Below are 22,017 nucleotides of genomic sequence, written 5' to 3'. Positions count from 1 at the left end.
GCTCACAGGTGACATGGAGCCTACGGGCTGCACTGCAGCAGGGAGGAGTCTAAGGAGAGACAGAGGCTCAGGCAATTTAGGGGCTCAAAACAGGCTATCAATTATTCATGGCCATATTTATAGAAGAAAATGCACTTAAATAATACATCTCAGAAAGGGAGGGGGATGAGAGCATGGTTCTCTGAAACATGGAATATTTATTGGCCCGTTTCATTTTCACTCCTTGCTGTCACTTCTCATCAGTGTGCTCTGGGCTTTTGGGTGATTCTAAGTCAGGCCCAGGCCTCATGCCTGGCATGAGGTTCTGCTTTCTATTGCTATACAAATCTGTATATCCCATATGCAGGGGCGGCTCTAGGCACCAGCAAAACAAGCTGGTGCCTAGGGCGGCAAAATCTAGGGGGCGGCAAAAGGCTGGGGCCCCAGCTCATCCTGCCGCCGGCGGGGGGCGGCAGGCTGGGCCGGCGGACCTGCCGCAGTCATGCCTGCGGGAGGTCCACCGGAGCCCCAGGACGAGTGGACCTGCCGCAGGTATGACTGCGGAGGGGGCGCTCGTCCCGCGGCTCGGCTGGACCTCCCGCAGGCATGACTGCGGCAGCTCAAGCAGAGCTTCGAACCGCAGCCGCGGGAGGTCCAGCCGAGCCACGCGGGACCAGCGGTCCCTCTGCAGTCATGCCCGCGGGAGGTCCGCTGCTCCCGTGGCTCCGGGGCGCCTCCCACGCATGACTGCTTGGGGCGGCCAAAAAGGTAGAGCCGCCCCGCCCATATGTACAGCTCTTTCTCTCTCTTTGTCTTTCATCTTTCTATCATCTGTCTCTTTATCTCCATGCTTTATCTAGCTCTGTATCTCTCTCCCATGCATACTCTATCTCCCTCTTTCATCTCGTTATCATCACATATACAAATACCTATACAGGGGAGACATTTCTGAAAGCAGGTGGTTCTTCTTCTAGTGATTGTTCATGTCCATTCCAAGCAGGTGTGTGCGCATTGCGTGCACGCCAGCCAGAAGATTTTCCCCTAGCAGCGCCGTAGGGTCAGCCTGTGCGCCCCCTGGAGTGGCGCCTCCATGGTGCCTCATATAGGGGCCCGCCAACCCTCCACGTCCTCAGTTCCTTCTTACCGCCGGTGACAGCTAGCTGGAACTTTGCTCGCTCTTGCAGCAAGCCTAGCAGTGTCTCTATTAAGTGTATATAGTTCGTTTTTTCTTGTAGTTAGAGTTAGTGTTAGTTGTAAGATAGTTAATAGCTGTTGGGGGGCTTCCCCCCCCCACTGTAATTGTCGCCCCATCTGGGGCATGCCCAGGTGCCCAGGGTTTAAACTCTGCGCAGACTGCAGGAAGTTATCCTGAAGAGTGACCCCCACTCTTCCTGCTTGAGTGCCACCAAAGAGACCGGTGCAGTATCTGCAAGGGGTTTCATCCCAGGACTCTTAAGGACAGAGAGCAGAGACTTAGAGTGCTCCTTATGGAGGCGGCCTTATGGCCACACTTGGACCCCGAGCCTGCCTACCCAGCGCCAGCACCTCATCCTCGGTGCTTAGTGCTCCGGCACCATTAGCAAGAGAGGAGGCCCAGTCTAAGAACTCTAAGTCCCAGCACCGGAGAAAATCGGGACATAGAAAATTGGCTTCCATGTGGCACCGATCACCATCACCGGTGCCCGTGAAAAAAAGGAGGCCGGTGAGAGGCCCCCTAGGGTGACCAGACGTCCTGATAAAATCAGGACTGTCCCGATATTTGGGTGGTTGTCCCGATATTTCTCTCCGCCGGCTGCACTCGGCTTTTTTTTTGCTTCACCGGCAGACCCTCCTCCCCCATGTGTCCCGATATTTTCTTCATCTCATCTGGTCACCCTAATCACCCCACCAAGATCTTAAAAGGCCGGCGGCATCCACAAGTGTAGTGGGACAAGCCGTGCCACAGTTGCATCCTCTCAAGGTCCTGTTGACTCCTGCCCTCGTGGGGCTGCAGTCGAGTCTGGACTGGTTTAGGTCCCCAGACCTCAGCAAGGAGGTGCACCTCCCATCGACGCCTGACTTATTAAGCCTCCCAGTGCCGGCCTCCCCATGCCGGAGGGAAGAGTCACCAGGGACGGTCCGACCCCTGATCCAAGGGGCAAGCTGGCCATGATAATGCCACAGTCCCCGCCCCGCACCGCTCCGGCAGTACCGGTGCAAAGAGAGCGTTCCCTGGCCTCACGGCACCACTCGCCAGCGACAGAGGGTACGGCCCCTCCTCAGTCTTCATATTCGGAAACCTCGGAGGCAGAGGCGGAATCCTACCGCTCCAGTAGATCAAGGAGCAGGAGGTCAGCTTCACAGGCAAGCCAACGACTTTTCCTGTGCCGTGCCATGGCAGCAGCAGTGGCAACCGCCCTCTCAGTGGCCGTTCTGGACTCCCTGGGCTTACCATCAGACCCCGGGACAGGTACACAGTCTGCGCTCCAGGAGTGTGCCACCACAGAATCCAGCACCGATGTGGGCCATGTTTTCGATGCCGCAGGCACCACCCAGCGCACCTCGTCGTTCGGCGTCGACCCTGGTACTGGTCGCGGTGCCACATCCTATATCCACACTGGCCACAGAACCAGAGTACCATGTGCCGCAGGACCCTGCGGAGGCTGAGGGTAGCAAGGAAGGTCCCATGCAAGTGATGTCCTCCTCTTCCTCGCTGGATGAGGCGGTTGCAGGAACTTCAGCGGCACTGGCTCTAGAGGACAACCAGGTGCTTCAGCAGCTACTTAAACATGCTGCATAGAGCCTGGCGATCCAGGCGGAAGAGGTTGAGGTGGACGTAGATCCGGTAGTGGACATCCTTGCTCCCTCGGGCCCGTCTAGGGTCACCCTACCGTTGATCAAAACGATAGTGACACGTCCCTTACCCTTTGGCAGACACCAGCTTCTTTGGCCCCTACAGCCAAAAGGACAGAGAGGCGCTACTTTGTACCCTCCAAGGGCCATGAGCACCTATATGCTCACCCTCCTCCAGACTCTCTGGTTGTGGATGCGGTCAACCAAAGGGAGCATCAGGAGTTTCAAGGGTCTACACCAAAGAACAGGGAAGCCAAGAAGTTGGACCTCTTTGGTAGAAAGGTGTACTCAACAGGTGGTCTGAAACTACGCATAGCCAACCAACAGGCTATAGTGAGCCAGTATGGCCATAACACATGCTCGGCCTTGTCCAAGTTCGCTGAACTCCCTCCCCAGGAATCACAAACGGAATTCTCCGCTGTGGTGGAGGAGGGGAAGCTGATTTAGTGTGCATCCCTCCAAGCGGCCCTGGGTGCGGCAGATGCAGCCTCCCGCACGCTGGCCACTGGGCTGGTGATGCGGTGGGGGTCCTGGCTTCAGGTCTTGGGCCTTCCACATGAAGTCCAGCAGACCATCCAGGACCTCCCCTTTGAGGGGCCCACGTTGTTTTCCGAGAAACTGGACAAGAGGCTCCATAGCCTAAAGGACTCAAGGGCTACCTTACGCTCGCTGGGCCTGCACACTACAGCCACCCAGATCAGGCAATTCAGGCCGCAGCTGGCCCTGCAGCCATACCAGCCCCAGAACCTCCTGGAGCCCTCACGTAGGTGGAGCAGAAGTGGCAGGAGGAGGCAACAACAGCCCTCTGGACAGTCGTCTGGCCAGCCACGGCCTCCGTCGGGGCCTACACCCCAAATTTGATGGTGCAGTCAAGGACAACCTACCTGTCAGGACTTTGGATCCTACCAATCCTACCTTTTTGTCACATCTGTCCCCCTTCTATTGTGCCTGGTCCCTAATCACATCGGACAGTTGGGTGCTCCGCACGGTAGAGGGGGGATATTCTATCCAATTCTCCTGCCCCACCAGCTCCCCTCCCCATCCCTCTTCAGGGACCCCTTTCATGAGCAACTTTTAATTCCGGAAGTGCAGTCCCTCCTTGTTGTAGGGGCAGTGGAGGAAGTTCCTCAGGAACTCAGGGGCAGGGGGTTCTACTCTCGGTATTTCCTAATACTGAAGGGGAAAGGGGACCTCATAACCATTTTGGACTTGCAGCATCTGAACAAGTTTGTGAAGAAGCTCAAGTTCCGTATGGTCTCCTTGTCCTTCATCATTCCCTCCATGGATCCAGGAGACTGGTATTTCCATATCGCGATAATCCCTCAACACAGACGTTACCTCCAATTCGTAGTGGGCAACACCCATCTCCAGTTCGCAGTCCTGCCTTTCAGCCTGTCAACAGCCCCGAGGGTCTTCACAAAGTGCATAGCAGTCGTAGCAGCCTTCCTGTGCAAGCACGAAATTCAAGTGTTTCCCTACCTGGACGATTGGCTCATCAAGGGCCGCTCCCAGGCACAGGTGGAGGCTCAGGTGGCCTTTATCAGACAGACCTTCCTCGAGCTCAGCATCCTGCTGAACAAGGCCAAGTCTACCCTGTCTCCCATCCAGCGGATAGAGTTCATAGGGGCAGTTCTGGACTCGACGCAAGCCAGAGCGTACCTACCGGAGTCCAGGCTTCGGTCCATGTCCGACATAATTATCGGTCTCCAACATGCTGACCACCACAGCAAGGAACTGACTCAAGTTGCTGGGGCATATGGCTGCGTGCATCTATGTGGTGAGCCACACCAGGCTCAGGCTGCACCTTCTTCAGTCCTGGTTAGTGACTGTGTACCAACCAGCCAGGCTCATTGGCTGGTTGGTACACCCAAATGGTGCTAGATTCCCTCCAGTGGTGGTTCGACCCGCGGGAGGTCTGCATGGGAGTAAGTTCGCCAGCCCCCAGCCAGCCCTATCCTTGGTAACAGATGCATCTGATCTGGGGTGGGGGGGCACATCTGGGTAATCTCAGGACCCAAGGTCTTTGGTCCCCAGGGGACCTCACCTTGCACATCAATGTCAGGGAGATACGGGCGGTGCATCTCGCTTGCCTGACCTTCAAATCTCACTTGGCAGGCAGGCATGTTGCAGTCCTCACGGACAATACTTCACCAATGTTCTATATCAACAAACAGGGGGGTGCACACTCCTCTCCCCTGTGCCAAGAAGCCCTTGCATTATGGGACTTTTGCGTACAGAATGCAATTCACCTAAAGGCATCCTACCTCCCGGGGCTGCAGAACAGCCTAGTGGATGCCCTCAGCCGCTCGTTCCATGGTCAGGAGTGCTCCCTTCACTGGGATGTGGCACGTTCAATCTTCTGTCTCTGGGGCTATCCCCAGATAGACCTGTTTGCCTTGCAGGACAACAGGAAGTGTCAACGGTTCTGCTCCCTCATGGGGCGCAGTCCAGGGTCTCTCACAGATGCCTTCCTCCTCTTGTGGGAAGGTGGCCTGCTTTATGCCTTCCCTTCAATTCCGGTGGTCCACAGGGTACGCCTCAAGATTCGCAGGGATCACGCTTGAGTCATACTGATAGCTCTGGCGTGGCCGCACCAGCATTAGTTCACGTCACTACTGCAGATGTCTGTACAGGCGCCCCTCGTGTTGCCCCTGCTCCTGGACCTGCTCACACAGGATCGAGGCCACCTCCATCACCCGAACCTGGAGCCGCTCCACCTCACAGCCCGGATGCTCTATGGCTAAACCCGGTAGAAATGCAATGCTCACAGCAGGTTAGACAAGTCCTCCTTGGTAGCAGGAAACCCTCCACCAGGGCCACATACACGGCCCAGTGGAAACGGTTTTCCATCTGGGAAGAACAGCAGGGACAGGCTCCATTGCTCGCCCTGATCCCACTCATCGTTGACTACCTACTTCATCTGAAACAGCAGGGTCTTTCCTTCTCTTTGGTTCGGGTCCACTTGGCGGCCATCTCCACGTTCCACCTAGGAGCTAACAGCTCTGCTATTGCTCAAACAGCAGTTAAAGGCTTGATGGGGAAATTACTGGGAGAGTTTCTGTGTTCTGTGTTATGCAAGGGGTCAGACTAGATTATCAGAATGGTATAGTCTGGCCTTAATATCCATCCATCCATCCAAGGCATCTTTCTCCTGGGTGTCTTACTGCTCCCCTGAAATGACAAGAGAGGTGCTGAATTGGGGGGATGCTGTTGACAATTAGAAAGAGGGTCATAGGACCATCAGTTGAAGTCTCCAAAAGGAGATCATCTGGGATCAGCCATACAGCTGGCAAGGCCTTACATGAGAGCAAGGTCCAAAGTAACTGGAGTAGGCTTTTGTGGAGGGTTCAGTCCTGAGTTGTGTCCCTCTTTGGTCTTGCTGCTGGAGCAAAGGGCTGGGCTCTGGAGATGAGCTCTTTCCTTCCTCCCCCGCCCCCCTTTCTCTCTTCATCATCTGGCTGTGGGACCAGGTGATAGAGAGAGCCTAAAAGTAGCAGATCCTGCCTGGGCTGCATGGCTCCCAGAAGAGAAGAGCCCCTAAACAGCCCTTTGCTTTGAAAGCGATTAAAGCAACCCCCATGTCAGGGTTCCTTTCCCACTCTGAACTCTAGGGTACAGATGTGGGGACCCGCATGAAAGCCCCCTAAGCTTATTCCTACCAGCTTAGGTTAATACCTGGTATTCTGCCACCACCTAGTGATTTAACAAGAAACAGGGAAAGGACCACTTAGCGTTCCTCTTCCCCCAAAATATCCCCCCAAGCCCTTACACCCCCTTTCCTGGGGAGGTTTGAGAACAATATCCTAACCAATTGGTTACAAAAGTGATTAAAGACCCAAACCCCTGGATCTTTGGACAATGGAAAAATCAGTCAGGTTCTTAAAAGAAAGGTTTTATTAAAAAGAAAAGGTAAAAATCATCTCTGTAAAATCAGGATGGAAAATAACTTTACAGGGTAATCAGATTCAAAGAGCCCAGAGCAACCCCCTCTAGCCTTAGTTTCAAAGTTACAGCAAAACAGGGATACCTCCCTCCCTCTAGCAAAGGAACATTCACAAGTTGAGAAAAACAAAGATAAACTAACACGCCTTGCCTGGCTGTTACTTACAAGTGTGAAATATGAGAGACTTGTTCAGAAAGATTTGGAGAACATGGATTAGTCCCAAGAGCGAACAACCCCTAAACAAAGAGCACAAACAAAAGCCTTCCCCCCACCACAAGATTTGAAAGTATCTTGTCCCCTTATTGGTCCTTTGGGTCAGGTGTCAGCCAGGTTACCTGAGCTTCTTAACCCTTTACAGGTAAAAAGATTTTGGTGCCTTTGGCCAGGAGGGATTTTATAGTATTGTACACAGGAGGGTTGTTACCCTTCCCTTTATAGTTATGACACCCCACCTGGGATCAACCCACCTGAAAACAGTAATCAGGAATGGGGCAGATCCCCTGGAATGTCCATAGGAATATAGATCTAGTGTTTGTCAAGCCAGCTGCACCATTCATTTTCCTGTTCTGCCTCAGTCTAAACTCTGGTATTTCTGCATTCATTACTCCTGATGGCATTCTGTGCCAAAAATAAAAAATTCTGCACCAAAAGATAAAAAATTCTGCAGAATTCTGGGAGTTTTATTTGTCAATAAATAAATATGGAGGCGCCAGCATGGAAGTGGGGAGCACAGGCCACTGGCTGCACAAAGTGGGAGATCACCCTGCAGCCTCCCCACCACCGGGAGATGGACTTAGCAGTGAGGCTGCACCCAACCCTGACACAGCAAAAGGCCTGGGCCTGTCCCAGAAACACCCTGGAGCCCTGCCCCTCTGTGCCAGGTGCACCAGGTGTGGGGCAGGCAGGCTGAACCAGGCAGGATCCAAGTGTGGAGGGGCTCAGTGTCAGCGGATCCAGGTGTGAGGTGAGAGGGTTCTGTGTGGGACAATCTGGGTGCAAACAGCTCAGTGAGGGGTCTAGTGGGGGCTCTGGATGCACAGAGGCTTGTTGGGAGGGGGGTTCCAGCTGCAGGGGCAATGTGACTCTGAATGGGCTTCCAGGTGAAGGTAGTTGGGGCTCAGAGGAGGGATCTGGGTGTGGGGGCTCAGCGGGGGACTCTGGGTGCTAGGGGAGTGGGGCTTGGTGGGATGGGCATCTGGGTGCAGCTAGTTGGGGGTCAGTGACTACCTTCTTGTTGCTAACATATCTGTAGAAACCCTTCTTATTACCCTTCACATACCTTGCTAGCTGCAACTCCAATTGTGCTTTGGCCGTCCTGATTACATCCCTGCATGCTCGAGCAATATTTTTATACTCCTCCCCAGTCATCTGTCCAAGTTTCCACTTCCTGTAAGCTTCCTTTTTGTGTTTAAGCTCACCGAAGATTTCTCTGTTAAGCCAAGCTGGGCTGCCTGCCATATTTACTATTCTTTTTGCACATCAGGATGGTTTGTTCCTGCACCTTCAATAAGGCTTCTTTGAAATACGGCCAGCTCTCCTGGATTCCTTTCCCCCTTATATTAGCCTCCCAGGGGATCCTGCCCATCAGTTCCCTGAGGGAGTCAGAGTCTGCTTTTCTGATACAGAATACAGGTCTGTATTCTGCTGCTCTCCTTTCTTCCTTTTGTCAGGATCCCGAACTCGACCTTCTCATTGTCACTGCTGCCCAGGTTGCCACCCACTTCTACTTCCCCTACCAATTCTTCCCTGTTTGTGAGCAGCAGGTCAAGAGGCCCCTAGTTGGTTCCTCCAGCACTTGCATCAGGAAGTTGTTCCCAACACTCTCCAAAAACTTCCTGGATTGTCTGTGCACTGCTGCATTGCTCTCCCAGCAGATGTCAGGGTGATTGAAGTCCCCAATGAGAACCAGGGCCTGTGATCTGGAAACTTCTGTTAGTTGTCTGAAGAAAGCCTCGTCTACCTCATCCTCCTGGTCTGGTGGTCTATAGCAGACGCCCACCATGACATCACTCTTGTTACTCTCGCTTCTAAACTTAATCCAAAGGCACTCAACAGGCACCCAGGGCTGGCTCCAGACACCAGCCTACCAAGCACGTGCTTGGGGCGGCACCTTGGGACAGGGCGGCGCTGGGGGAGGGAGGAGGGGGACTTGGGCGGCGCGACACTCGGCGGGGGGCGGGCTTCAGCGGCACGGCGCTCGGGGGAGCAGGGACATGGGCGGTGCAACGCGACGCTCGAGGGGCCAGGGACTTGGGCAGCATGACGCGACGCTCGGGGGGACAGGGACTTGGGTGGCATGACGCGACGCTCGGAGGGGCAGGGACTTGGGCGGCACGACGCGATGCTCGGGGGGTGGGGACTGGGGCGGCGTGACGCGACGCTCGGGGGCAGGGACTTGGGCGGTGCGACGCGAAGCTTGGGGCGGAAAGCGTGGGCGATGCAACGCGACGCTCGGGGCGGGGACTTGGGCGGCACAATGCAATGCTCGGGCGGGTGGGGACTTGGCGGCGCACGCGACACTCGGGGGCAGGGACTTGGGCAGCGTGACGCGACGCTGGGGGGCAGGGACTTGGGCGGTGCGACGTGACACTCGGGGCGGGGACTTGGGCAACACGACGCGACGCTCGGGGCGGAGACTTGGGCGCGACGCGACGCTCAGGGGGCAGGGACTTGGGCGGTGCGACGCAACGCAGGGGCGAGGACTTGGGCGGCGCAAGGCTCAGGGGGGTGGGGTCTTGGGCGGCACAACACTCAGGGTGGCGGGGACTTGGGCGGCGCGACGCTCGGGAAGGGTGGGGGGCTTAGGCGGCACGGTGCTCAGGGGGGCGGGGACTTGGCCGACACGACGCTCGGGGAGGGGTTCGGCAACGCGGCGCTCGCGGGGGCGGCGCGGCGCTCATGGACGTGGGGCGGTACTCTTTTTTGGGGGGCGGCAAAAATGTTAGAGCCGGCCCTGCAGGCACCTAAAGCTCTTCTCCAGTTTCATACTGGAGCTCTGAGCAATCATACGGCTCTCTTACATACAACGCAACTCCCCCACCTTTTCTGCCCTGCCTATCATTCCTGAACAGTTTATTCCCATCCATGACAATGCTCCAGTCATGTGCGTTACCCCACCAAGTCTCTGTTATTCCAGTTACATCATAGTTCCTTGACTGTGCCAAGACTTCCAATTCTTCCTGCTTGTTTCCCAGGCTTCTTGTGTTCATGTACAGGCACCTAAGATTGCCCTATTTTCTCAGTATGAATCAGGAGGCCTCCCCTGTTGCACCGTCCTCCTTGTGTTTTCTCCCCACTTCCCTCAGGGCTTAGATCTCCATCCCCCGGCGAACCTAGTTTAAAGCCCTCCTCACTAAGTTAGCAAGCCTGCCTGTGAAGATGCCCTTCCCTCTCTTCGTTAGGTGGATCCCATCTCTTCTTAGCAATCCTTCTTCCTGTAACAACATTTCATGGTGGAAGAATTTAAAGCCCTCTCTCCAACACCACCTGCGTAACCATGCATTCACTTCCACAATTCGATGGTCCCTACCTGGGCCTTTTCCTTCAACAGGGAGGATGGATGAGAAGCATCTGCCTTCCCCCCAGGTTAACCTAACTAATCACTGTCCCACCACTGGGCTGATATGCTCCATTGCACACCTCTTGGACGCAGCTTGCCAGTCTTTTGATGGCACTGTTTCACAGAGACATTGGGACTGAGTGTGATCTCACTCCCACTAGATTTATACAGGTAAGCTCCTTAACTTCAGTGGAGTTACTCCTGATTTATCCCAATGTAGGTGAGATCAGACTCAAGCCTTGTGTATAAGGCAGTAAAAACCTGAGGATGGCAGGAGCCACTAGGATGCTGCTCAGTCATTTGCCATGCAGCCCCTCTGGTCTTGGACCAACGAACCAGTCCTGTTGGCAACTGGGCAGAACACAAGTGCTGAATCAGATGGAGCCTTTTCCATCACGTTCAGAAAACAGCAGGTCATGAACCATCAGGGACCATGTCTTAGTGTTCCATTCACAAAGGCAGATGACAATATTTACCATGTGCTGAACAGTGTGTGACCCAGGCCATTCCGTTTTCTGTGCCCTCTGTCAATCTATCCTCTACACAAAGAGCAGCCAGACTTTGTTCAATGGAGGTCCATGGCAGCAGCTTGCCAGGAGCCCAAGCACCACAGTTAGTGTGTGTGGAATGAAGCAGATCACAGTTGCCCTAAGCTGCATTCTCCCAGGCTCCATCTTGAGCCAGGCTGAGCCCAAATACCAGTGCCTGCAGAGGGGTGGTTTCTGCAGCAGGAGACAGGTCCATACACAAGGATGGGGGCAGCTGGGGGCTGACCTAAGAACTCCATAGTCTGGGGCAAGTCCTACCCTACAGTTTCTCCTCAGCCTCTTCCCTTCAGGAATCATTATGAAAGGTATAGATAATAAGACATAAAATATCATATTGCCTCTATATAAATCCATGGTACGCCCACATCTTGAATACTGCATGCAGATGTGGTCGCTCCATCTCAAAAAAGATATATTGGAATTGGAAAAGGTTCAGAAAAGGACAACAAAAATTATTAGAGATATGGAACGGGTTCCATATGAGGAACAATTAATAAGACTGGGACTTTTCAGCTTGGAAAAGAGACGACTAAGGGGGGATATGATAGAGGTCTATAAAATCATGACTGGTGTAGAGAAAGTAAATAAGGAAGTGTTATTTACTCCTTCTTATAACACAGGAACTAGGGGTCCAAATGAAATTAATAGGCAGCAGGTTTAAAACAAACAAAAGGAAGTATTTTTTCACACAACACGTGGTCAACCTGTGGAACTCCTTGACAGAGGATGTTGTGAAGGCCAAGACTATAATGGGGTTCAGAAAAGAACTAGATAAGTTCATGGAGGATAGATCCATCAATGGCTATTAGCCAGGATGGGCAGGGATGGTGTCCCTAGCCTCTGTTTGCCAGAAGCTGGGAATGGGCAACAGGGGATGGATCACTTGATGATTGCCTGTTCTGTTCCTTCTGGGGCACCTGGCATTTGCCACTGTTGGAAGACAGGATACTGAGCTAGATGGACCTTTGGTCTGACCCAGTATGGCCGTTATTATGAGCCACAGGGAGGGATGACTTACTCAACACTGTATGGAGCGCCATGTGGAGCACTGTGCCTTTAAGAGGCTCTGGGAAGAGCTAGTTGAAACTGGTGATGACTGAACACCACAGGCCAGTATTAGGCCTAGGCAGCTCTTGGCTTCCAGATGCCTCCTCCATCACCTGGATCATGCTGCCTAACAAATACAGCCATACTAATCACAATGGAACAGGAGGTGAAGCCAGGGGATGAAAAGCTGGAGGGAGGCACGTCCTGTGAATGGGAAAAGAGGTGGGGCCACGCCCAATGCGGGGAGCAGGTTGCCCTGGCCAATCTCATTATTAAGATGGGGGTCACACAAGAACATGTTGAGAACCTCTGATTTATTCCACAAAGTGTCCATTAGCAGATCCCGATTGTCTTTAGTCTAACCAGTGTCCAGCACTGCTCACTAATACCTGTTGCCAACTCTTGGTCCATGGTTCATTGGTGAGTGCTTCAGTGCATGTCTGCAATTCCAAGCTGGGTGGAGCTGGAGCTCCCACTGAATGGTCCTGCTCCCTGAATGGATGAGCCTAAAATAGTCTGGGATCACAAATTCTAGATGCGCTCATCTCACAGTGGTGCCAACTGCCCTGCTTCTGTGTTTGTTTATGCTAGTAACCTTAGAATCATAGAAGATTAGGGTTGGAAGAGACCTCAGGAAGTCATCTAGTCCAACCCCCTGCTCAAAGGAGAACCAACCCCAACTAAATCATCCCAGCCAAGGCTTTGTCAAGCCAGGCCTTAAAAACCTCTAAGGATGGAGATTCCACCACCTCCCTAGGCAGGGCCGGCTCCCGACCCCAGCATGCCAAGCAGGCGCGTGGGGCGGCATTGTCCTGGCAGGGCGGCATTTGGCTCCAGCGGACCTTCCGCAGTCATGCCTGCAGGAGGTCCACCGGAGCCCCGGGATGAGCGGACCTGCCGCAGGCGTGACTGCGGAGGGTCCCCTCTTCCCGCAGCTCCACTTGAGCTCCCGCAGGCATGACTGCGGCAGATGCGCTGGTCCCGCTGCACCGGAGCCGCAGGACCACGGGACTGTCCGCAGCACTTCTGCCCCAGCCGCGGGACCGGGGAAGGGCGGCGTGAGCAGCGCAGTGCGCCACCCTGCTTGGGGCGGCGGAATTTCTAGAGCCGCCCCTGTCCCTAGGTAACCCATTCCAGTGCTTCACCACCCTCCTAGTGAAATAGTGTTTCCTAATATCCAACCTAGACCTCCCTCACTGCACTTGAGACCATTGCTCCTTGTTCTGTCATCTGCCACCACTGAGAACAGCCTTGCTCCATCCTCTTTGAACCTTGTTTACTACAAAATCCATCTGGAGCTAAATGAATTAAAAAGGGGCATGAACAGAGCAGGTGGGGTGAGCTACTGAGCTTGTTTATCCATATAGGGCCTGATCCTGCTCTCACTTAAGTCAGTAGCAAAATTCCCATTGGCCTGATCCATCTATACCTGTGCACTGTAGGTGTAAAATATTAGGGGCGAAATCTTGGCTGTATTGAACACAATAGGAGCTTTGTCATTGGCTTAATGGGGCCAGAATTTCACCCTCTGTCCTGAATTATCATCTGAACCAAGGCCCTTTGTACCACTCTGGACAGTGACCTTAACATGGGTGTGAATGGAATTGAGCCCACTTTGCCCCTCCAGAATTGTGTCAAGGGGCCTAAGGCCTTGTCTACACTGCAGAGTTTTGTTGGCAAAAGGCAGCTTTTGGTGGCAAAACAGTGGAGGTGTACATACTGCAATCCCAGTTTTGGTGAAAAAAACTCTTCAGCGCTGGCCCCTCTTAGGCGTGGGGTCCGATTCCAAGGAATCGGGGGAATCAGCCTAAAGCTGGCCCTAGCTCTGGGGTCTGAGACTGGAAAGCTGGAGGTTATTTTTGGCTGTAGTTTCTCTATTGTTGGTTCACTTGCAGTGGCTGGTCAGAGAGCCTGCATGTAACTGCAGCTGGGTGTGTCCCTACCTGTGTGTATGCTGGTGAAAGCCTAAGACTAGGAATGTGTCTACAGCTTGTCATAGCAGCACAGTGGGAGAGGGAGCCCAGGCTACTGGGTCAGAGGTCTCAGCGGTACCCCAGTTCCAGGTGGCACGGGGGGGGGACTTGTCACATATTCCTCTTTTAAAACTCTGGGAATTTTTGACATTCCTCAGCACGGAGGGCTCACAGAGCTGCTGAGGATGCCGCTCCCAGCAGCTGAGGAGGCTGTGGAAGAACTCCGAGGGAATCACAGATACATGGGCGGGGAGTTCCATAGCCACGTGGTGCTCGGGCACCAGCAATATTTAGAGCCCAGGGGCCCAGCTCCACCAATATTTGGGGCTGGGTGTCCTCCACGCCCCACGGCCCCCCTCCCCCCCGTGCCTCCTCTGTCCCCCTCTTGCCTTCCCGGGGCTCCGGAGCATGGCTGCTACTCTGAAAACTGACACACTGTCTCTTCCCTGCAGCTCCGTGTTGCCTCCCTGCAGCAACTGCTGCCTCGGGGTCCTAGTGCCCCCCATCTCCACTGCCATGGCAGACTGACTCTGAGCCTGCCCTTCCCCCTCAGACCCTTCCCTTTTCCGGCAGGACCCTCCAGCAGCATAGGTGTCATCCGTCCCCCGGCCCGCAGTCACTGCTCCTGCCCCATGCTGGGCAAGGAGGCAGCCCCATCCCTCACCCCCCAGTGAAGCTACAGTCAAAGGCAACAGCAGGGGAGGAGGCGTACGCAGCACCCCCCGGCACCCACCACGGGGGAGGCAAGGGACATTCCTGGACCTGAGAGGGGCCCTAGGAGCACATGCAGTGACCGTGTGTTGCTGGGGGGGCAGGAAAGGGGGGGGGGCTCCTCCCCCAGAGCTCACTGCTGCCGGCAGGGAAAGGGCTGGGGGGAGTCCTCCTCTCTAGCCCCTGTCCCGGAGCAGCCTGCCTGCACCCCAAACTCATCCCCAGCCCTGCCCCACCCCAGAGCCCACACCCCCAGCCAGAGCTTTCACCCCCCACCACACCCTCAACCCTCCGCCCGAGCCCTGAGCCCCTCCAGCACCCCAAACACCTTATCCCCAGTGTCAGCCAGAGCCCTCATCCCCCTGCACCCCAAGCCCCTGCCTGAGCGCTGAGCCTCTCCAAACACCCCAAACACCTGATTCCCAGCCCCAGACAGAGCCCTCACCCCCTACACCCCAACCCTCTGCCCAAGCCCTGAGTCCCTTCCACACCCCAAACCCCTCATCTGCAGCCACAGCCCACACCTCCGCACCCCATCCTATCCCCAAACTTCCTCCCAGAGCCTGCACCCTGCACCCCAATCCCCTACCCCAGCCTAGGGCCTACACCCCAGACCTCCTCCCCCACCCAAACTCCCTCCCAGAGCCTTGGGCAGGTGGGGGCGGAGTTTGGGTGGGGGCAGGTTCTGGGCACCACCAAAATTTCTACAAACCTGCCACCCCTGTCACAAAACCATATGCAGGCAGAGTAGGCTGCTGCTGCAGGGGGTGGGGGAGGAAGGAAGGAAGGGGAGAGAAACTGCTGTGCTGTGCAGAGCCAGGGGCTGATGTGTGGGGGTGGGGGTGTCCCCTCCCCCAGAGTTGGTTGCTCAGGCTTCTATCTGAACTTAAAGAGACAGCATGCCGACACACTCTTCCCCAGTACACAGACTTCCCCAACACACATTCTGTTTCTGTCTCTTCCCCTCCACACTTCCTGTCACACCCTCCCTCCCCCTCCCTACACACACTTTAGTTGAAAGGTGGCTGACAATTTAGTAGACAACCCATGGAATGATGGGTTTGAGAAATCTGCATCATGTTACACTGTACTGCCCCATGAGGCATTGCAAACCCTTCCCAAACTACCCTGTGACCAGTTGCACAGTGGGATAGCTACCTACCCACAGTGCACTGTTCTCTGTGTTGATACAAGAGCTGCTAGTGTGGATGTGCTCTGCTGACACAAGGAGCATAGTGTGGGCAGGCAGCAGTGGTTTAATTAAAGCAGCATAACTTTTTGTCTACTCTGCAGTGTAGACAAGGCTTTAGTGTAGATGAGAAGTGGGCCATACTCTTCTAATTTCATAGCATTTTACACCTATCTTCAGGGCTGGCTCCAGGGTTTTTGCTGCCCCAAGCAGCAAAAAGGGGGAAAAAAAAAAAGGCTGCAATCACGATCTGCAGCTTTACTGCCGCCGCTTCAGTCTTCGGCGGCAATTCGGCGGCTGGTCCTTCGCTCCAAGAGGGAGTGAGGGACCTGCTGCCGAAGAGCCGGACATGCCGCCCTGCTCCGTTGGCCGCCCCAAGCACCTGCTTGCTGGGCTGGTACCTGGAGCCGGCCCTGCCTATCTTACAATGATATCAATGCCTGCCCCAGGTGCATGGCAATGACTATTGACATAGGAATGTTCATAGTTGTATTAGCCGCAATGAAAATGTGTATGGGCTATGAACCATCATGATTCAGTGCACCAGCCAACAGCCTGGGGTCAGGAAGGAAATTTCCTCCTGGCCTTGTTAATGCACTGGGGACAAATTCATGTAAGATTTTGCCTGGAAACAAGCAACAGTTTTTAGAAACAAACTGTAGTTGCCATGTTGTCTTTACCCCTCCCTCCGCAAGCACTGTCTGGTGCCTTAGCCATGCAATCCCCATTACAGTGATTTTTAAACAAAATACCTGTTTATTCATTTGTAATGCATACAGGATGATTGATATGCAGAATAACACTCTGCAAACCTTACAGGCAGTGAACTCCAGGCTCCACTGCTGCTTTTAGCCACCCACAGCAATGGGCAGGCATGATGCCTCCAGGTGCTAGGAGCACATGCAGCAACAGTCACTCTCATACCTCTTAACAAGGTACAGTTTGCAGTCCTCCCTCACCAGCTGCTACCCACTGGCTGGTTCAGACAGGGAGTCAGGTGTTGGCCCTGCCCTTCACCTTACTTAGCTGCCCCACTTGAGAATCCAGCTCTGAGAACAGCACTATACTGCCCCGGGTTCTTGCTCCTGTTCTCCTGCGACACACACATTCCTACAACGAAGAAGGGTGGGATCAGCATCCAGCCCCCCATCCTGCGCCCAGTGAACAAAGGTCTTGTCATAACAGATCAAACCAAATATCCACTGTCTTTGATAGTTGCCAATACCAGCTGCCCCCAGAAAGGTGCAAGAAAGCTCTTGATGGACAGCTATGCATTAACATGGCTGGCACTCAGCTGGTGCCCGGAATCATGATGGTTCATAGCCCATATATATTTTCATTGTGGCTAATACAACTATGAACATTCTTATGTCAATGGTCCCAGTTCTTCATTGCCCCACACCTGGGGCAGGCATTTATATCATTGTAAGATAGGTGTAAAATGCTACCAAATTAGAAGGGTAGGGCCAGCGTCTCATCTACACTAAAGCCCCTTGACCCTGCTCTAGAGGGGCAAAGTGGGGTCACTTCCATTCACACCCATGTTAAGGTCACTGTCCAGAGTGGTACAAAGAGTCTTGGGTTAAATAATAATTCAGGATAGAGGGTGAAATCCCAGACCATTATGTCAATGGCATCGCTCCTATTGACATCAGTGGGATCAGGATTTCATCTCTAGTGTTTTACACCTAGTGTGCACTGGTATAGATGAATCAGGCCCAATGGAAGTTTTGCCAATGTCTCTAGTTGGAGCAGGATCAGAACCCAGTTAAACAGCCCACCCCACACCCTCCTGAGCATCAAATTGTGCTAACCTTATCCCTATTCCTCTACAGGTTTATTTTGCACCAGGAATGAAGTCTTCAGAACATTATTATTTATTGTGTGGATTACGGTATCCTTAGCACTGGTATGCAAGACACTGTACAAACATATAACAAAGAGACATGGGTGTTGCTTTCCAACCCAAGGAGATAAAAGGCCATGTTTAAGTGCTGCCTTCCACTGATTGTAAAGAGGAAGGAAAGACTGTTTGATTTAGTCCAGATTCTGCCCTGAGCTCCCCCCTTGAGGGATCCCATTGAGCCAGTGAGATTGCATGAGGGTGGCAAAGGGAGGAGTGCCCCCCCAGCATTACACCCCATTGTGCCGTGGTGGTGCTGGTGCAGGGCTAAAGAGCCCTGTGGTCTCATCGAGGTGAGTTGAGGATGGCATGGCAAGCATTCTTTTGAACATCATGGCTTTTGCCAGCAAAAAAAAGTCTGCTCCTGAGTTTCCAGTATGCAGGTCCCAGATATGACAGTGAGAAGGGGGGAGAGAGAGAGAGAGGCCTTTCAGAGCTCCACACCCCCCTGCCCTCACCCCTTCCACTACAAACACATCAGATTTAGAGATTCATGTTATTGTCCCATCCTTGCCTTTTGAATTGCACTGGGTCTACTTATATATGGAGGAGAATGGCGGCCTCTAGTGGCACATGCTGGGATAAACATTTGACACAGGAAGAGAAGATTGGCTTGTCTGGAGACCCAGGATTGCTGCAATTTGAAAGTAAAACTGCAAGACGGATTGTCCCATTCCCACTCAGCTCCCCTTATCTGTGGAAATAGAACAAGGCATCAGGTTTCCTCCCAGAGTATCCCTACACTGTGCAGTTACAGTCATGGAATCCCAATTCCTTTTGTTGCAGAGTTGTGACTCACATTGTAGGGCTGATGGTCAAGTGAGTGATTCAGCTGGGAAGGGACAGAAAGAAAATGTTCCTTCTTGATGGATGGGCCTCCTGCAATGAGTTTTCAGAATTCCAGACTCTCAGCCATAGCCTTTACCTATAAAACCATTCCCCCTTGGGCATCAGTTGCATGTTCAGGCCGTTTTTTTAACTAAGAGCTTCAGCCAGGTAACTGCAGTCCTGGAGCATTAATATCCCAACTGCCCTTGAGGGGCAGGTCCACTGAACGACGTTGCCCCCTGGGCCAGAGCCCCACCATGTGCAGACCAGGTGGAGCATTTAAGGCCATAGTCAGTGGAAGTCTCTGGAGATGTAACACACACAGGGAAGGGGCAGGACAAGGTGAGATTCTTAGAGCACCTCTAGATTCAGTTGGCCTCGCATCTCGGCTTTGCCCTGGGTTTCCATGTACATCTCAGGCTCCTCCCTTTCCCAACAGGTCTCCAGACAGGCACCCGGGAGGGAGAACTGCCCTCTAACCTCTCCCCATTGTGTTCCAGAGTGACCGTAGAAGATGTCGAACCAGAGTACTGGTGACACCAAGCCCCCATGTTTACCCCGGAATGGACTGGTGAAGATCCCCAACCAGCCCAATGGACTTGGCTCTGCCAGCATCACCAAAGGGACACCAGCAGTGAAAAACCGGCTGTGCCAGCCTTCTTCCGTGCCTGCTATCATCAGCCCAGCCTTATCCAATCACAGTGACCTTCCCATACCCAGTCTGGCATCACCGCTGTCCTTGGCAACTCTGGCAGGGGTGCCATCCCCTTCCAGCACCTCCATGGTGGGACTGAACTTGAGTGAGGCCTCCCCGACAAATGAGCACCCCTCCCCAGAGAGGCACCCTGGCTCCCCCACAGAAAGGCAGCTTGCTGTGGATGAGAAGATCCTCAACCGCTTGTTCTGGTACTTTTCAGCCTGTGAGAAATGTGTCCTGGCCCAGGTGTGTAAGGTGTGGAGGCGGGTCCTGTACCAGTCCAAGTTCTGGGTAGGCCTGACACCAGTGCTGCACACCAAAGAGCTCTACAACACCCTGCCCAGCAGTGAGAAGGAGTTTGTTAACCTCCAGGGCTTTGCTGTACGGGGCTTTGACAGCTTTTGTCTGGTGGGGGTCTCGGACCTGGACATTTGTGAGTTCATTGACAACTACCCCCTGTCCAAGAAAGGGGTGAAGTCCATGAGCCTTAAGAGATCGACCATCACGGACGCAGGGCTCGAGGTAGGTCTCCTGCCCCCAGTCTGGCTACCGGGAACCACCGAGATGCGGCTGAGTGATGGAAGACTCCTGTTCACTGCAGTCCAGCTCCTGGGAGCAAGGCAGGGTTCTTCCTGGTCGCATGTTTTCTAGCCTTCTCTCCAGTCTGGTTTGAAATGTCTCAAATGATGGTTCTCCCAGCACTTCCTGGGAAGTCTTTTCCACAGCCCCATAGAACTCACTTAATTTGCCATTGCTGAATTCCATCCCATTATTCGATATGACCCCGAAACAATCCTGCCTCTCTTTGGGGTCTGAATTCCATCCAATCTCTCTCTCTAGTGAGCCATGCCTGCTATTTCTGGGTCAATCACACCACAGCTGGACTGTTATTACAGAAGTAGCACCTCAGGTCCCAATTGTGAGCAGGGCCCCATTGTGGTAGGTGCTGTATAGACACACCGTCACTGCCCCAAAGATCTCAGAGTCTCAGGCAAGAGACAGGAAGGAAGTGTTGTTATGTCCATTGTATGTATGGGCAGCTGAGGTCCAGAGGGATTTTAAGTGAATTGTCCAAGATCACATAGGAAGGTTGTGGTAGAGCAAGGAATTTAATCCACCAGACCTAAGGTTTAGGCCAGTGCCTTAGCCACAAGATCAGCCTAACACCTCTCTGATTGCTGGTGTGAGCCTCTGCCTAAGTGCCCAGACTCTCACTTGCCATAGTGCAGTGCAGTGCAAGAGAAAACACACTCCTTTAATTCTGTAGCCACAGTACAGAGAGAATGCTTTGTATCCAAATATATTGGCTACAAATTCCCATGATTCCTCCCTTCCCTGGGAGGCTGGGAGCTAGTTAAACAGATCTGTGTCAGCTAAACAGATTGCTTCCTTCTGACACCCCCATAGTTCCACTTCACTATCTTCCCTCGGAGTTGGAATACAGTAACTCCCCATTTAACATCCTCTCGCTTAACGTTGTTTCGATCTTACAGCCTTGCTCAATTACAGAACATGCTCCATTTAAAATTGTACAATGCTTCGCTATAACATTATTTGGCTGCCTGCTTTGTCCACAGCTGGCAGCCCCCCTATCAGCTCTCCTATGCCCCCCCCACACAGCGCCTCCTGCCCTCCAGCAGACCCCACGGATCAGCGCCTTCCCCCTCCTCCCCGCACCTCCTGCCCATGGCAATCAGCTGGCTTGCGGCGTTCAGGAGGCAGGGAAGGGAGAGGGAGCCTGCGTGCTGTGTTCGCACTCCTCCCCCCTCCCTCCTGCCTCCTGAACACTGCAAGCCAGCTGATTGCCTTGGGCAGGAGGCAGGGGAGGGAGGGGGGAGGAGCGAGGACGTGGCGTGCAGAGTAAGGGTGGGAGAAGAGGAGTGTTAAGGGTGGGGACTTGGGGGAAGGGGTGGTGTGTGCGGGCCAAGGGTTGAGCCCCCCCATCCTTGGTGCTTGCAGAATAGAGGAAGCTACCACTGCTGCTACGCAACCTATAGTTTTTCCTAGCCTATAGTACCTTCAGCCTCCTTGCCTGCCTCATTGTCTCCAGTGCCAGTGGGCTGTTCCTGTGTGGGGTAAGGCGGGGGCACCTCCCAACTATAGTATTGTACTATATGGCAAAAAAAAATTCTCTGGAACCTAACCCTTCCCATTTACATTCATTCTTATGGGGAAATTGGCTTCACTTAACATCGTTTCACTTAAAGTCGCATTTTTCAAGAACATAACCACAACGTTAAGTGACAAGTATCAGAGGGGTCGCCGTGTTAGTCTGGATCTGTAAAAAGCAGCAAAGAGTCCTATGGCACCTTATCGACTAACAGACATATTGGAGCATAAGCTTTCGTGGGTGAATACCCACTTCGTCAGATGCATGTCAGATGCAATATTAAGTGAGGAGTTACTGTACTAGATTCACTGCCCCCTGCTGGTACCTGAAGGAGTGAGCACCTGACGTCTGGGATCAAGCTGAGAAAGCCTGCATGGTATGACATAACACTCATCCCCAGGCAACTGAGTCAGCCTGAGTGGATCATTATGGACAGGGCACAGTCTCATCACTCCTTAGTCTCTGTACTCAGCAGCACTTTTGCATTATGAAGGTGAGCAAGGCCCCCATGCTGAGCTCCCCTCATTCTCCCCAGAGGGCAGGACTCAACAGCTCTGGGACTCACTTCTGTTTTTTTGCTTATCTTCCTGAAAGCTAATGCATCAGGGTTTTAGCCAGGCACCTGCAGGGGCGAGGAAGGATTTTTTTCCCTTCCAATGTATGCTGAGGTGGGGAGTTGATCTTCCTCAGAAGAATCA

General features: G+C 53.5%; 1 protein-coding gene across 1 annotated transcript in view; it reads left to right on the top strand.

The window, feature by feature from the left end:
• The window catches only part of FBXL16 (F-box and leucine rich repeat protein 16), an 85,533-nt gene that overhangs the window by 37,676 nt on the left and 25,840 nt on the right, over positions 1–22,017 (top strand). The window contains exon 2 of the mRNA XM_039493069.1: positions 19,013–19,731. Coding sequence (XP_039349003.1) covers positions 19,027–19,731 — 705 coding nt within the window. The 5' untranslated portion in view covers positions 19,013–19,026. The remainder of the gene's footprint in view (positions 1–19,012; positions 19,732–22,017) is intronic.

Source organism: Mauremys reevesii, linkage group 10 (assembly GCF_016161935.1).
Source record: "Mauremys reevesii isolate NIE-2019 linkage group 10, ASM1616193v1, whole genome shotgun sequence".
In the NCBI taxonomy this organism is placed as follows: domain Eukaryota; kingdom Metazoa; phylum Chordata; order Testudines; family Geoemydidae; genus Mauremys; species Mauremys reevesii.
Note: the sequence above shows the minus strand (reverse complement) of the source record. Positions and strands in the feature narration are given on the sequence as shown.